We start from the raw sequence: 17,579 nt of genomic DNA, 5'->3' as shown, positions 1-17,579 counted from the left end.
ACAAACAGCAGAGAAAAACATAGTCAAGACAAAAGTGGCAAAAGTCCCAGAAAAGCAGAGATCCAACCTGCAGGAAAAAAGAAGTGTCTGGCTACAAGGTGTGTTGACCAATATAGCCTGAAGCTCTCAAAATCCCCAAGGGGATGATTGCTTTCCAAATGAGTTAGAATTATGGCTCTGAGTCATTGGCTAAATTAGCTTTCAGGTGCTCTTCAAGGGAACGGTGGAAACATATGTAATTTCTTTTAGCAAGATCTCTATTCAAAAGAAACCAATAAAGAGATCCCCAGACTGAACGAGGCTTTGGAGCTTCAAGGGATGGATTTCAAGAACTTTGGAAAATGTCTCCTTATTTAGGAAGATTTGCCCGGGAAAGCTTAGGCATCTGCAAGGGGGCTGATTTCTAAATCAGACGCTGTAGATTCTGATCACAGCCCCCCTGCTAGCTAGCCAGCCTCATATTTTGGGCAAATCCCTTCTCTTCACGAATGTTGTGTGTGTTCTCTCTTCCTGATGGTCATTCGCCTCAACAGTAGTGTGGGAATCACAATCCCTGCCAGCCTTTTCAGCAGATAAAATGAGATTGGAGAGTGTTGTAAACCCTGGAGCGTGGTGGAAATGTATGAGCAGGTCTGCAGGTCATGTCCCAGGCATTGACTTCTGGGAGATGGACTCCGGATATAGTGGGGGCAAGGTGGCAGGTTCCCAGTTGTTTTAAATGTTTTTGTGAGTGTGTATGTGTTATCTACACACACTACCTGTATATACAGTGCTAGGACTGAACCTGGAGCTTTTGTACATGCTAGGCAAGCATTCCACCAGCTGGGTTACAGTCCTAGCCCCTGGAAACACATTTTACCTCATTAAAGGCTTCTACTTACTGTCCTGTCTCTTCCATGTTTGCCTGCTGCTTGGCCTTTTACACACCCTGGTGGGTCCCAGCCTAGACTTATGCAATAAGGAGCTGGGTACCGGCTGCCTGTTTGTACTGTAACACCTGTGCTCTCCTCAGACCCATCTGCCTCATTGGTTTCTTTCCTATGAGCATGATCTGCTTCAGAATCTGGCCTGACCTCTTTCACATACCCATCCATCTTTCTCCTCTGTGGTCCCCACCTGCTTCTTACCCACACAGCATCAGAATGGGACTGTGAGGAGTTCCCATTGTCCCTCTGACTTTGGACCAGCTGCTCCCACTCCCCTCTTGCCTTCTTGGAGTATTAAGCCGTTTCGTGCTTCATGGCTAAGAAGAAGGAATTTCTGAAAGCCATCCCTGCCTTGTCCCCCACCCCACCCTTCGTCCTCTCCTGTACCCTGCTTCTTGTTTCCTCTCCCTCCCCCTTCCTTCATTCCTTCTCTTTCTCTCCCTCTCTTCCTTATTTCCCTCCATTACTTCCTTTCTTACTCCCTTACGTATTTTATTGGAGGGAGAGGGATTTGATAATATTTCACTATGTAGCTGAGCCTGGCCTCAGCCTCTCCACCCTCTGGCCTCTGCCTCAAGTGTCGGGATTGTAGGTGTGCACCACCACACCCAGCTTCCTTCCTTCCCTTTTGTCTAGCTGCCTTCCTCCTTGATGTTGTCAACTGCAGCCCTTTCTGTGCTGTTCCATCCCTCGTTTTGATTGTGGGCGTTGACTGCTCCCTGCACATCTGTGTCCTGTTAGTGTCTAGTAGGTGTCTCATAGATGCATTGAATTAAACTGCTGGTTCAGGAAGGCTCTGTGTTGCATTCCTGGCTCAGGGAGGACCACCCTCCTGCACTACTGCTAGAGCAGACCTTGTGACATCTCAATTGATTTTGGTGCCACAGGCATATAAGAGGCAAGTCTGGGTATTGTGGTATAAGCCTATTAATCCAGCAATTGGGAAAATATGACAGGATGATGGCCATGAATTTGAGACCTGCAGAGGCTACACAGTAACACTTACTCTTAAAACAAAACAAGAAAACAACAGAAAAACAACAAGAAAAATGGAAGACAGAACCTCAACTTCACTACAAGGCTATTCTAAAAGGTGAAAATTATCAGGGAAACCCATTTACTTATTTTATCTAGTGCTCTGAATTTAGGGACAAGCTTTGAAGTCACCACAAAATACCCAAGAAAATCCCATTCAGGGTTATTTATTTGCTTGTTAGTTTTGGTTTTTCTAGACAGGGTTTCTCTGTTTAGCCCTGGCTATCCTGAACTCCCTCTATAGATCAGGTTGGCTCTTGAACTCACCACTTGCCTCTGCCCTCCTGAGTGCTGGAATTAAAAGGGTATGCCGCCACACCTGCCCCTATTCAGATGTTTCTGAAACTTCACCTATATTGAAACAGACTTTTCTCAACCCAGGTGACCTTCAAACTCATGATCCTTCTGCCTTAGCCCTTAGTCTCCTCTCGGATAGATTATGGACATACGGTACCACCTAATCTGGCTGAAACGTCATTTTCAATAACCTAGCCACATATACCTGTGGAGGTTCTAGGCTACACTTGAAACTATGCTGATGATGGGGAGGGTGAGTGTGGAGGCCAAGGGTCCAAGTAGTCAGTATGACTGCCTTTCCTAGCTGTGTGGCATTGAACATGTTTATACTCTCTGAGCTTTAGTTACCAAAGCTATAAAATATGAGATGGTTTAGAGGGTAAAGGTGCTTGCTGTCAAGACTGATGACCTGAATTCAATCCCCGAATCTACTACACACACACAATAAATAAAAGCAATTAATTTTTTTCAAAAAATCATTTCCTTCATTAAATATTTGATAAGACACCTTCTCTCATTGATTTCTTATAAAAATACTTTTGTTTATTTTTGAAAATGCTATTAGTCTTTAAGGTGCTTGAAGACTATTTTCTGTCTTTCTTCAGCAGAGGTAGCCTGTGGAGTGCCTCACACTCATATATGGTGCTGCTCATAAGCATGCATCCAGAAAGGAAGGATACCTGCATCCCCCCTTCCCCTTCAGTTTTATTTGGAAGCCACTCCCATCTCTCCCTACCCCTGCTAGCAACATTCTCTGAAAGATGAGAACCTTCTCTCTCTCCTTCACCTCTGCCCCATAGTGCAGGAGGGACAAACAAATACTGAACTTCAGAAGTTGTGTGAGAGCCAAGGGTGCAGAATGCTGATTCCCTTCCACCTGTATTGAACGTCACCCTGAGCTGTGATCCAGAATAGTGGGCTCTTTTCTTGACTGATGCTAAACCTCCTTAGGACAGTAGGTTTAGGGCTCCTTTCAACTATAACTGGAGCCAAGGGGGCAGCAGTGTGGACAGAAATGGATAGCAGAGCCACAGAGCAGAGGCAGCAGGGTGAGCTGAACGGTGTGTGGGGAAGTTAGGGGCCCTGCCCTAGTGGGTCCTAGCTTGGGTGCAAAACCACCTTAGCAAGTTACTTCTCCTCGGGAGTCCTGTCTGTAAAATGAACTCCCTGGCATCTGCACTTCCTTCCTGCTCTGATGAAGGAGGAAGAAAAGTCATGCTTCCCTGCTATGTAGCTGGCACACTGCACCCTATGCCTTAAAGAGTCAGTAACTCAGTGACTCCATCACACTCAGTGAGTCAGGATTATGGCGATGGGCTTCAGAGTCAGACAGGCTTGGGCTGAAATTGCAACTTCATTATGGGCCAGCAATGTGACTTTAAACAAGTTTCTTAAGAACGCCAAGCCTCAGTCTTTTCATTTGTAAAATGGGCCCAGTAATAACAAAAACACTCTTGCAAGCCCATCCCTGCTCTCTTTATATGTGATAAACTTCTTAAGTAGTTTACATCTAGCCTTCTGAAAAGACAGTGAAACTGTGTGTGCTGGTTAATCCTAGCATGCGGAGGTTAAGGCTGGAGGACTGAGTTAGAGGCAGCCTGGGCTACATAATGAGACACTGTGTCAAAAAGAACAGGTGGCAGAGAGATGGCTCAGTAGTTAGAGCACTGGCTGTTCTTTCAAAGGACCCAGGTTCAATTCCTAGTACCCACATGGCAGCTCACAACTGTCTGTAACTTCATACCAATGCACATAAAGTTAAAGAATTAAAAAAAGGGGGGAGGGAAGAAGAAAAGAAATAAAGAAGAAAAAAAGCGAGTTGTGGTTCTCAGCACCTGGGTAACTGAGGCTGGAGAACTGCTTTGAATTCCAGGTTAGCCTGGTCTACATAGAGAGAACCTGTCTTGAAAGAAAAAAGAGAAGGAAGAATGAGAGAAATAGAGCCAGGAATGGTGGCTATACCAGAGTCAGGTACCCAGGAATGGTGGCTATACCAGAGTCAGGTACCCAGGAATGGTGGCTATACCAGAGTCAGGTACCCAGGAATGGTGGCTATACCAGAGTCAGGTACCCAGGAATGGTGGCTATACCAGAGTCAGGTACCCAGGAATGGTGGCTATACCAGAGTCAGGTACCCAGGAATGGTGGCTATACCAGAGTCAGGTACCCAGGAATGGTGGCTATACCAGAGTCAGGTACCCAGGAATGGTGGCTATACCAGAGTCAGGTACCCAGGAATGGTGGCTATACCAGAGTCAGGTACCCAGGAATGGTGGCTATACCAGAGTCAGGTACCCAGGAATGGTGGCTATACCAGAGTCAGGTACCCAGGAATGGTGGCTATACCAGAGTCAGGTACCCAGGAATGGTGGCTATACCAGAGTCAGGTACCCAGGAATGGTGGCTATACCAGAGTCAGGTACCCAGGAATGGTGGCTATACCAGAGTCAGGTACCCAGGAATGGTGGCTATACCAGAGTCAGGTACCCAGGAATGGTGGCTATACCAGAGTCAGGTACCCAGGAATGGTGGATATACCAGAGTCAGGTACCCAGGAATGGTGGATATACCAGAGTCAGGTACCCTGGTTGGTTCACAGTCTTGCACTTGTTTTCTGGGTGTATTTTATTTTTAAGTCATCCCAGTTCTGATAGGAACAGCAAATTCCTTCCATGATAAGCAGCCTGGGCAGTGTGATGACATACAGCATTTGTACACTGACCTTCCCAGGAAGTGCCACTGAGCAAGGAAATAATTCTCAGTGTTATGCTCATCCTTTCCCACCAGCTCACTCTCCTCTTGCCTCATCTAGGGGCAAATGGCCCTCTAGACTCCAGAGCCATCCAAAAGTTCCCTGTGGTACCTCTGCTTGACTGAAGACCTGGAGTGATCCCTGTGTCCTCTGGTCTGTCTGGTTAGCCACCAAAAGAATCAGGGGACTCTGGGCTCAAAGAGGATCCGGGTACCAGAGAGAGCATCCATGCATATAGCTCTCTATGGTGGTGTCCCAGGAAGCTGTGCATAGCACCCTGCTCACAAAGGACTATGTCCTGGACACCGGGAAACACCAGCAAGAACAGATCTTCCCTGAGGGCACAGCCCCATTCCATTTAGCACCAGCACTGCTGGGTCCTTTGTCCTGTGTCCTGCCACCAAAGACTCAGGAGCATGAAGAAAAGTCTCTTGTCCTTCTTGAGTAGAAAATACCGATCCTTCCATCAGAAAGCTGCGTTTTGGGGCAGCAACTATGAAGTGGCTCCCCAAGAGCATCTCTTCATCAAAAGACCTAGGGCTGGAATGAAGCTCACACTTAGTTACTTGTTTAACATGCAGGAAGCCCTGGGTACCATCCCCAACACCAACCACATAAATTTGGCATGGCATCCCTACACTTAAGAGGTACAAGGAGGATCAGAAATTCAAGGCCATCCTCGGCTACATATCCAATTCGGAGGCCAGCATTCAAATGAGACCCTGTCTTCAAACAACAGCAAATTATAGAAATAAAGGACTCAAGTCCGCTTGTCCATGGCTTTGTTGTGTAAAAGTTTGATTTTTCTTAGGGAGATGACCCCAGTCTGCACAAAAAAGGAAGTGGGCACAGTCAAACTCGTCTGTCGTAGGTGAGACCAGGACCAAGGACTGTATGAGGCTGTTTCTGCAGGCGCTTCCTAGAGGCATCTCAGGAGGGCAGGAGCCATGGGCTGTGGGAGAGAAGCAGGGAACCCTGGAGAGAAAAGATCTTCCTAGGAGAATCAGACATGTTGGGGGTGTGGCTCATGCTAGAGCACTTGCTTAGAGTGTGTGAGGTTTAGTCTCGCGCTGTGAAAAAAAAAAGTGGGGGTGGGGTGCACCACCAAAATTCAGCCCCAGTCAGCACCTACCGAATGAGGTGCTTTCGGCCCTGTTCACCTGCCTGCTGTATTCCCCTACTTGGAATATATTTTTAGAATGTTTTCTTGGGATGAGCCTTTGCCAGCTCTTTACAGATAAGCTACAGAAACTCTGCCTCACTGCTCTGGAGAAGCATAGAAGGAGAGGAGAGGAGAGAGAGAGAGAGACAGAGAGACACAGAGAGAGAGAGAGAGAGAGAGAGAGAGAGAGAGAGAGAGAGAGAGAGAGAGAGAGAGAGAGAGAGAGAGAGAGAGAGAGAGAGAGAGAAAATAGCACCACCTTGCCTGTAATTGAAGGCAGGTTGGGAGCTGTTCTGCTTTGAAACGCGCCTTCTTGTGAAATGTTTTATGAAACACTTTCCACAAACGAGTTATGCAACCACAACAGCAGCTTTGATCGTTTTCATCACCAGTGATATATTCATTAGTGTTGGGCTGTTTTTCCCCCAGAGTGGGTCATGTGACTGTGTCCTGTGGAGGGAGCTTAACGAAAAGGACCCCGGCTCCACCGTGCACCTGTCCAGAGGGGGTGGTGCAAGTATGCCATAGGCCTGAGCACCGCCTTGCCTGGTTTCTGGGATCTGTTTCTGGGACATTTCTATTTCTAGTGTCTACTGGTAGAAGAAGCAGTAGAGAAGATCAGGAGACTATGGCCTTGAGGTCTGTGGGTCCCTGGCTACGTATCTTGGTATCCGCATCTTAAATTCTCCGAGCTTCTTTGGAGAGAAGGTCCCGCATCCTTCTAAGGAAGACACAGGCGAGGCTACTGAGGGCTTCTACCTCTTCAGGAGGAGAGCACCTTCCTTCTAGAGGGAGGCTCACTGCTTTCTAAAGTAGTAAAGTCAGGGAGTTCAATTGGATTAGAAAAGATAATCGCTCATGATAGCTTTTTACTTCCCTGGTCACTGCCCAAGACTCATCGCAATACCTTTGCAGAGAGCCGTGGGTGGAGGAGATCGTACACTCTCAAACCTCGTCTGCTAGGTGGATAGGATGTTCTGGGCCTGGGCCAGGGCAAGTGCTTACTGTGGTGGGTGCTGTCCTCAGGGGTTAGCTTTCCCAGGCAGAGCCCAGAGAAGTCTTTCTACTCAGGTAACAAGAGCTACCAATGAGACCCTGGAAACCATCTTAATGGTTTCAAGCAGGCCGTGGGGTTAGTTAAGTTCTCACAGGGATGGGGGAAATTGGGTTTTCATCCAACTTGCCTGCGGTTCTCATCTTAGAAGTCAATGGGATCCAACAGAAGTCTCTATCTCATCTTGCAGACCCACAGCCAACACCCAGTAGCCTGGAAAGGTTCCAGCCTTTTCCACTTGACAGCTGTGAAAAGGGATTGTTTTTGGGATTAGTGAGGGCTTTATTTCTTAATTTCTTACGTTCCTTAGCCCCTGAGAGTGTTAAAAAAAAAAACCATGCTGGAGGCAGTGCACCAGCACCCCATGCCTGCTAATCTAGCTCAGACTTTATTTTTCTTTTTTTAAACCCAGTCACACCACAGCCCCAGAAAGCTGAGATTATGGAAGAGGTGCTCTTGTATCCTGTTTATCTGTTTTTCAAGAAAGTGTTTCTCTTTGTAATGCTGGCTGTCCTGGAACTTGCTCTGTGTAGACCAGGCTGGCCTTGAACTCAGGGATATGCCTGTCTCTTCCTCCTGAGTGCTGGGATTAGAGGTGTGCTACCATGCTTGGCTTCCTGTGTCTTTTTTATTTATTTGTTCAGGGCTATCTGCTTTGGGAATTACACTCAGCACTTTTCCCCCAGGGGGGTGGGGAATTGCTGGAAAAATGAATGAATAAAAAGATTGGTGAATCAAAACGAGACAAATTACTCTCAGAAGAGTCACCAAGAAGCTGCAGCCTACAAACTAGGAGGTTTCTACCATCAGGTATTTTGTTTGCTGCACCAGGAGGTGGGAGTGCCCCCTCCTTGAGAGTATGGGGCATCGATCTGTGAAGCAGATGAAAGGGTGCCTTTTCTTTTATGGTGGTGCTGGTTTCTGAACTTCAGCATTGCAGGAAGACCTGGCAGCGATCCTAACAGATAGCGCCCAGGTTGGAGGCAAAGCGCATGCTTCCGAGCTCTGTCATAGCTTATCTTTCTCTACGGAGCATAATGAGCCTGGAAAGGAACCCACTGCTTGCCTTTGAGCTGGAACTGTGCCAGGCTGCCTGGGGTGGTTCTACCGGTGTGATTTCTCCTCCAGGTTTCCATGTTCTCTCTCTGTCCTCCATCTGTTTCCCCAGCCTCTCTGGGATGGGGATGCCTGATGGCAGGAAGGGAGTAGACAACATAGAGGTATAGCGAGAAGGCTGGCCAAAAGGGTTTTCAGAGCAGCCCAAAATGTGTTTTGGTGGTGGTGGTTTGGAAGAAGACCCGTCATTGGTTATCTAGTTTTTTGAAATCTGCTATCAAAGGTCTCAGTGTGGAAGCTCTTAAGGTCTGTGGATGGAAGCCAGGTGTCAGCACTTCTGAGAGGGGGGGTACCAAGTGTGATGGGGAGAGCTTAGGGGACACAGGGAGGGGAACTCTGGAGGCCAACCCATATGCCACGCCTTTTGAGTTCTCAGAATCACTCTGTCCGCATAGTGCTACAAACCCATTTCTTTTCCTTTCTCCCCTTTGCTTCAAGGTCCCAGAATGATCTCTGTGAGTGGGTGATGATTTGCAAAATATGCTTGGAAAAGCCAGCTCCTTTCAAATTGTCTGCCCAGGGCTTCTCTGGGGTCTCTTGGTAGTCTGAAATTGGTTTTTGAATTTCAGCATGGTGGACTACTGAGTCTACCATCTGTGTATGTGACTAGAGTTGGCCATTCCCCCTTTAGAATTAAGAGGAAGAAAAACCACATAGGAGCATGTAGCAGATGGGGAAGCCAAGTCTCCTATCATTCAAGATCACATAGGAAGTTAGATGAGAAAAAGGGTCCACCCTGGGGTTTTCCTCACTGCTTCATCTGCTCTACAGAGGTAGGTTTTCCCTTATTTTAAACAGTAGATTGATTTATTTTTACAGGTTCACTTATTGATGCATATGTGTATGTGTGTGCATATATGTGCAGGTGTCCTTGTAGGCCAGAAGAAGGCACTGGGTCTCCTGTAGCTGGAGTTACAGGCTGCTTTGAGCCACCTGATACAGGTGCTCTTAACCACTGAGTTACCCCTTCAGCTCTGTAATTGTCTTCTAATCAATAATCAATCAAGCAATCAATAGTCTTCAGATTCCTACTATTTAGCCCCTTACTGAGTCAGCCAATGGGATTCCCTTTCTTATGATCAAAATCCATTTTCCATAGGGATTCAGCGCAGGCTCTGATGTTGCTCCCAGCTCATACAATTGGTTTTTGTTTGTTGTTTGTTTTGAGGCAGGGTCTCCCCTGGCACTCCTTACACTGGAGACCCTCCTGCCCCATCCTCTATCAGCAGCATGCACTACTTGTCGAGCTCATACTCTCACCTTTTTGCTTGGGTTAGTCATACTGCCAGTGTAGACAGAGACAATGGTTTAAGCCAGCATCTGTATGGCTCAGAGTTTTATCTGTGATGAGAATCATCAGCTGGCCTATTTCAGAAGGTCCCACCAAAGTCTTTCTCGAGGTGTGGTGTGGATTCTGCATTCCTCCATCTATTGTATGCACTCAAAGTCACTTGGCTCCCCGCCCGGTGGACTTCCTGAAATTTTGTGAGAGAGTAATTGTTCAGGAGTAAAGGAGGGATGGGCACAAGCAGTACTTCCTGCCTTCCTCAGAGATTCCTGGGAAACCCAAGAGTGGGTGGTACTTGTGTCATGGGAAGATGGTAAAAACAGAAAAGAACTGGAAGCCACCAAAGGCCCCTCAGGCTACAGTACCGAGGGCAGATCTCTGCTTGTAGGGTGACTGACCACCCTGTCACCAAAACCATGAGGACCCAGAGGGCCTCAGCAGATGCAGCTCAGCATGGAGAAGGTGGAACGAGGGATGAAGGGAAGGAGCCCCGGACCTGCAGTTTCCAGGCTTCCGGCTTTCAGAGATGGGACTCAGTGTAGAGAAGTCAAGAGCAGACTTTGGAGAGCAATTAAAGGATGTCATGGTTTTGCTCTTTTGAGGCAGGGAGTTTTAAAGATACCACTGAGAGTCATAGTCATCTCAGAGGAAATTCTGATACCCCAGTGTGGAGGAAAAGCAAAGAATTTGCAAACATTTGCTCTAGTAAGCTTTTGTTTGTTCACTTGGTTGGTTGGTTGGTTTCGTGTACACCCAGGCTGAGTTCAAATGTGATCCTCCTGCCTCACCCTCCAAATAGCCGTGATCACAGTGCACGAATTACACCTGGCCATTGGAGATTATTTTCTGGTTTGAGTTTTTTGTTGTTTTGTTTTGTTTTTGTAGTTTGTGTTTGTTTGTAACAGGGTCACGATACCCTCTGAGCTATCCTTCAGTCACAGCGGCCATTGTTGTCATCAGAACAGCTGGGGCTGTTTCTAGGAGACCCACATAGGAGGGGGGTGAGGTGGGTCATTAGACCCTCACCTGAGATGCCTGCCATCCTGTAAAGGGAAGCTTTTTCCTTGAGAGAAACCTTCCCGCCTGCCTGGTTCCAGAGCCGCATCAGTCCCAAGTAAACACACAGGAGGCTATATTAATTATGAAGCTGTTGGCCTTGCTTGCTTCTTACTGGCTACCTCTGACTTAAGTAATTACCCCATAATTGTTAATCTAAGTATTTCTCTTACCGGAGAATAGTTCCGGGCTTCCTACCTCCATGGCATTACATCTTGACTCCTTGTGTTTCTCCTTCCCAGAGTCCTCCTGGACTCCTAGTCCCTCCTATCTAGATTCCCTATAGGCCAGACAGTGCTTTATTGACAAATAACAGGCAAATAACAGGACTTCCCCAACAGGTCCCCTTTGCAGACTGGTCCTGTAGAGCCCTCGTGGGACCCATCCATCCCTTTAGCCCAGGGATTCTGGGTTACCCACTTCCTCTCCAGACTTGTCACTCATCTCCTGCTCTAGTCTTCATAGCTCTGTTTCCGTCTTCTGGGGAGTCCCAGCACTCACCTTCTCCTTCTGCCTCTATTGCAGATTAAGACAGAGGATCTGGGTGACTCTCTACAGCAGACCCTTTCCCACAGGCCATGCCACCTGAGCCAAGGGCCTGCCATGATGCCTGGAAACCAAATGTCTGGGGTAGGTGCCAGCCCGTGCCATGGACCCTGCTGTGTTTTCTAGGTCGGTGAGTCTGTTCCAGCCCTCTACAAAATGCTGGCTCTCTATACTTGACACCCTGTGAATTCATCCAAGGAGCCCCCCATTACAAGCAAAGGAGACCTGGAAGTGTATATGTGGGGTTTCCAAAAACAGTCCTTACAGAAGTGAGGCCTGGTAAGGGACACAAAAGGACATGCCACTGCTTTTATAGTACCAAAAGCCAGTTTTGACAAAAACAAAGGCTCCAATAGCTGCGCTACTGGTGTGACATTGAGGGCCTCTAGTGATGGACATTGGCTAAGTAGTGGCAGATCCTCTCTGACTCTAGTGGATCCACTCTGTCTCCTTCAAGATTATATGACAAAATGAAAAAGGAGAGGAGGGCTGCTGTCTGGAGAGCAGTGAGCCTCTGGTTGGTAGGATAGATGACTCTGGGGGATCTTGTAGTTCACCCGGGGAAGAAAGATCTACTTTCTGAGCCATTCTTGTGACTGGCATATGTATGGCACCTCCTTCATTTCATGAAGTTTGTCAAGTGTGTGTGCATAGGCCCCAGGTCTATGGGGTCTAGAGCCCCCAGATGCTGGGATCGCCATTTCTGTATCTTGAGGTAGTGAGAGAAGCTCAGAGTGAATGACTTTCTGTTTAATACTTTAAAAACCCAGCCTAGGGCAGAGCTTGTAATATTAAAAAAAAAAAAAAAAGTAGCCTGGGGCTGAGCTTGATGGTGCTTGCCTTTAATCCCAGTGCTCAGGAGGCAGAGGCAGATGGATCTATGCAAATTCAATGCTAGCCTGGACCACATAGAAAGCTCCAGGCCAGCTAGCATTACATAGTAAGAGAGCCTGCCCCAAAACAAAACAACAGCAAAGCTAGGCACGATGGTGTATGCCTGTGACCCCAGTGCTTGTCAAGCAGAGGTGGAAGGGATTACTACAAGTTCAAGAACCCCTTGTACTACACAGTGAGTTTGCAGCCCTCCTTGCTAGAGAGTGAGACCTTGTCTCAAATAAAATAGCAACAAAAATAATTCTTTTCTTCCCCCCATTCCCTAATACCTTCTAAAAGGATTCAGGTACAGGAAATAATTAAAGAGTGGCTTTGAGCATATTCAAGTGACATGATAGTTTAAGAAGATGGGCAGTTGGGATTGCTGCCACTTCTAGGATAAGCCTTTGTGACATGGGTAATACTTACTGTTGGTCCTCATGGCATCTACAGTTGGGACTCAGGACACAGACAAATGAAAGCACAAGAACAGAGTTAAATAACTATGCTTCAGGGACAGCTTGGTGGATTGCAGGAGCAGCACCAAAGTTAACGGCCTAGCTACTGTATGCCCCGTGTTGGGAATGCATGGCAACACGGAGCAAGGACACTGCCCACAACTTCCCAGAGTTTTCAATCCCAGGCACTGTAGGAGTCATAGGTCAGTTGGCTTCAGGTCCCCTGGCTCTAGGCTGTGTAACATCTGTGCCTCTCTCCACCTGCAGGACATGGCTTCTCTCCATCCTCTCCAACAGCTTGTGCTGGTCCCTGGCCACTTACAGTCGGTATCCCAGTTTCTGCTTTCCCAGACGCCACCTGGGCAGCAAGGTAAGCACCCTAGGCTTTGTACAGCCATTGCCTGAGTCTAGAAAAGGCTATTGCTGCTTACTGGGCATGGAGCAGAGAAGTTGCTCACCACTCGTGGGGCTGGGAATAGCTCTTAGCTGATAGAAAGCTTGCCTGGCATACAGGATGGCCTGGGTTTGATTCCCCAGCGTTACATAAAATCAGACACAGCGACATCTCTAGTCCCAGTGCACATGTAAGTTGGAGTCAGTTTAGGCTTTATGAAATCCTGCCTGAAGAAGACCAGCTTTTCTGCCTGGGACCCAAGAAGGGGTTCCGGGGGACAGGGGTATAGGGGCTCCAGATTACATCATCCCCATTTCTCCTTCCTGCCCTGGCTCTTGCTGGGTCTTGATTTTCATAGGAACTGAGTCTAAAGGTTCGGACTGATGCTCATGGGGGTGGAGGTGATACAAGGAAGCAGAAACTCCCTGGGATCCCTTGGAGTCTGGCTTGCCTTGAGCCTTTCCCTCCCTTTGGCCTGGCTATGATTCTGTCTGGATGGAACAGCAGTGCCTCCCACAGGCTATTGAAAATAGGTTTGGTTGTCTTTGGCAGGGAAATTACTCCCAAACCTTGAGCAAACACATCGGAGCATTAACAACACTAAGTATCATTGCTTAACATGCCTGGGAGTCTGTTGAGTTGTTTTCCTGGCTTATTCCTCAGAGTAAACTTGTGTTATAGATAGCCCCTATTGCATGCTGGTGACCTACTAGGAAGTTCCAGAACAGTCTAAGACCCATGTTCTAGATGATCACACTATACTGCATGCCTTTCCATTCATCACTGACAAGCAGGGCTGAAAATGCTATTGGAAGTATGAGCTCTCCATAACTCATACTCTAGAGGAGAAATTGGAAGTCCAGGTAGCTGTACCCCACTATGGGTAGCTGCTTAAGACATGGGCCCCATGCTTAGCTTACAACATGTCTCAGAATATCACTAGGATGGATGGGAATACATTTGAGTGTTTCTTCTGGCTAACCAGCATCCATCATAATCCTGGACTAGGAAAGAGAAGATAAGCATTGGTTCCGTTCATTTCCGGAAGACTCTGAGTGGTGTGAACATAGCAGGCAGAGAATGCACAGGTGCTGGCATATTTTAGGAGGGAGGGAACAGAAAAACAGGCTAAAATTTGAAGTCAGAGAAGTTCTTTAAGAAAGTAAAGTACTGGGGACTGGAGAGATGGCTCAGCGCTTTAAGATTAGCATTGGCTGTTCTTCCAGAGGTCTGAGTTCAATCCCAGCAACCACACGGTGGCTCACAACCATCCGTAATGAGATCTGGCACCCTCTTCTGGCCTGCAGTCATATATGCAGGCAGAACAGTGTATACATAATAAATAAAGTTAAAAAATAGTGACTGTGTTTCTTTAGAAAACTTATGTAATCTCTACAAGTTTGCTTCCTCCTCTATAAGAATAAAGTAAACCTGCATCACAAGGTTATTGATAGGGACTTGGTTTGTTCATACGACAAGCCTCTGCTCATTGCACAGAACACAGTGTAAGCAAAATTAATACTCAAGCCTCTCTTACCTTTTGAGCTTTTGACTAGAAAAGTCAACTTTAGCAAATACGGTACATCAGCAATCCAAAACTGCCTGGGGACAGCAGATATGCCAAGGGGCTCTGCTATACCGAGTGACAGAGATGGCCCGTTCCCATTGGCAGTTTTGCTGGTTTGAGGGCTCCCCTCCTGCTAGGAGTAAGAAGTGCTGACTCTGGCCATCTGAAGACAGGAGCTACTGATCACAGTCATCAGACAGGCAAAGCCTTTTCTTGGCGTTTTCCTGAAGATGGAGGGAGAGGGAGGTCCTTAAGTAGCAGGTAGACAGAATCTCCACCACCCAAAGGGAGTTTGAAGGCCCCAGCATCTGGCCTTCCCTTTGCTGTCAGGCCTCCCTCCAATGAATTTAATGACCTAGTCATCAGGAGCCTCTGACCAAATGACCCAGTGCCCTTCTGAGCAATGATAGGGTACCATCTGCTTGCTTTGCCCTTACAGATCTGGCGGGCCTAACAGCCCAGCTGCTTTCTCTTGCAGGCAGATTGAAATGCTCTCCTCCCCCTGGGGCTCTCTAGTCATCCTGCGTCTTGCCCCTCTGGGCTTCTCGCCCTGCTAATCAGATTCCAGGCAGAGTGTCTTGACCCTCCTATGCCTTTGCAGCTCTCCAGGCAGGCAGGCAGGCAGGCAGGCAGGCAGGACAGGTTTGGGGACTGCTGTTTACATCTGTTTATCCCTGAGTCTGGTTGGCCTCCACCTGTATGTGGCAATTCCTGGCAGTGCCCACAGGGCCTTTCAACCAGGCTTAAGGTGGGTTGTGGGACCTGATTAGGTGAGCAGCAGGAGGGGGCAGTTAGCATGGATTCAATGTCCAGCTTGTCTTTCAAATGGCCTGGATTTTGTTTGTTTTGTTTTGTTTGTTTGTTTGTTCCTTTGTCCCTCCCCTGTCACTCAGGTCTGCAGCCGAATCTTCTCTCCTTTCCACAGCAACAAAGCTCTCTACTCCTCCCACAGACAGGGCCTGGCCTCGCCTCCCAGGTAACTGCCAACCCCCTCCTCCTGTTTCTTCATAGACTGTCCCAGCCCTGGGCCGACTTCAGCTCCTCAGACTTCCTGCTCCTCGGGGGCTCTCTCTGTTGGCCTCTGGGAAAACCCCAAGCTATTCCTAAGGAGGTAGTTTACTTGTCACTAAAATGTGACTCTCTGGCTGGCCTGGTGTTTGCTATGGGCACACAACTCCAGCCCTGTCAGGTTCCGGCTTCACCCCCTCTAAGAACTTAGCCAGCTACTCAAGACGCTAAGCTACTCCTACCCCCAGTTCCACCCAGATGCCCTCAAGCCCCAAGAAGGGCAGGGCAGCAAAGCCAGTATCTCCCCTCAGGACCACTTCAGCTGGCATATGCTGGGGACAAGCAGGCTGATGTCTAGCAAGAGAGTCCTGTGCAGACCGCTTTGGTGCCCACACAGAGCACCTGCTTGTCAATTGGGAAACAAAAGTCAGTTTATGGCCTGCCTCGTGCCAGGGTGTCCTTGGGATGTTAATAACCTACACAGATGCATGGTTTCTTCCTACAAGGAATGATTAGAAATTACCACAGAGACTTGTAATATTCTTTCTCATGGGCTAAGATCCCCAAGGCTCACTAAGGACCCTGGCTTTCCCTAGGCCTGACATCCACAGAAAATAGCTAGAAGGAGACTGCCATCTAGTGGTTGAAAGAAATGGCAACAGCTAAGCTCCTATTTTCTTCCTTTTGGCTGCATCCAAAGTATGGCATAGTTATAGACCCTGATCTATGACACTGAGGTCCTACAGTGTACCCAGGACCAACTCAAGAGACTTGTGGCAGAGAGACCATTTAGAAGATTAAGGCCCTTCTACTTGGGGTGTCGTGGTGTCTGTCTGTACTTCTAGATACCAGGGAGGCTAAGGCAAGAGAAATTACTTGTTGAAGCCCAGTTTGAGTAACACAAAGAGACATAGTCTACAAATTAATGAGTAGAAAGGTCCTCCTAGAGTATGATGAGTGACCAACAGTCACAGAAACAAGAGCAGTCTGGGACGTCAAACTGATGCCATCAGGTAACTGGTGGGGTGTGGAGGAGGAGGAGGAGAATGTGTAGCTCAGTGTGTTTGTCAAATGCAACAGCAAGTGAATTTACAAAACGGAGAGTTCAAGGGCGACTACAGCTTCGCTCTGGGGATCTGGGCTGGGCTACCTCCCATCCTTATCTCCTTATCTGTGATGTTTCCAGCCACTCTGACCTAGAAGACTCTGTTTATCCTCCTCCTCATAAGGATGCCTGTGTCTGGGAAACCAAAACAGGAGAGAGGATTGAAATTCCTCAAAGAAAAAAAGCAGACAGACAAGGGCTTTCTGCTCATTGTCCTCAAAGGCGTGAGTAGTTTCTGTGCTGGACACAGTGTCTGGCCCCCAGGGTCTGGATTGCACTCCATCTTTGTGAAATAATAGATATATCAAGGAGCTGGAGAAGTGGTCAAGGGGTTAAGAGTTCTTGTTGTTCTTGCAGAGGACCTGGGTTTGGTTCCCAGCACCCACATGTTGGCTCACAACCATCTGTAACAACTCCAGTTAAGGGGAGCAGACTCCCTCTTCAGACTCCTCCCTCTTCAGACTCCTCCCTCTTCAGACTCCTCCCTCTTCAGACTCCTCCCTCTTCAGACTCCCTCTTCTGGCCTCTAAGGGTACATTTATTATACACATGCAGGCAAAGCAGCTGTACACATAAATATCTTTTTTTAAAATAGCTACTTCAAGGCTATGCATATTCTCAATCTCGTGTGAATGCAGCATGTCTCTAAATCAGATGGTAGATTTTCCTATGAAAACAAACTAAAGAAGAGATGTTTTCTGAAAAGGTGTGTTGGAGACAGCAGCAGTTAAAACAAATAAACAAAAAGCCTTTGCTTGGGGCTCGAGAGAGCCATCAGGCTACTCATTCCCAGGGCTCACATGGTGGCTCACACTTTTCTATAACTCTTATTCCACGGGATCCAACACCCTTCTTGCTCCCACAGGTCATAGGTACACATACATACATACATACATACATGCATGCTACATACATACATTTACCCAAACACATAAAATAAAA

The 17,579-nt window shown here is 47.6% G+C and overlaps 1 protein-coding gene across 1 annotated transcript in view; it reads left to right on the top strand.

Moving 5' to 3' along the window:
- Window positions 1-17,579, top strand: part of Pou2f3 (POU class 2 homeobox 3) — an 84,810-nt gene that overhangs the window by 51,894 nt on the left and 15,337 nt on the right. Inside the window, exons 4-6 of the mRNA XM_005069410.4 lie at window positions 11,212-11,316; window positions 12,831-12,933; window positions 15,418-15,500. Of these exons, the coding sequence (XP_005069467.1) occupies window positions 11,212-11,316; window positions 12,831-12,933; window positions 15,418-15,500 (291 nt within the window). The remainder of the gene's footprint in view (window positions 1-11,211; window positions 11,317-12,830; window positions 12,934-15,417; window positions 15,501-17,579) is intronic.

This window comes from Mesocricetus auratus, unplaced genomic scaffold, assembly GCF_017639785.1.
Source record: "Mesocricetus auratus isolate SY011 unplaced genomic scaffold, BCM_Maur_2.0 Super-Scaffold_100022, whole genome shotgun sequence".
In the NCBI taxonomy this organism is placed as follows: Eukaryota; Metazoa; Chordata; class Mammalia; order Rodentia; family Cricetidae; genus Mesocricetus; species Mesocricetus auratus.
Note: the sequence above shows the minus strand (reverse complement) of the source record. Positions and strands in the feature narration are given on the sequence as shown.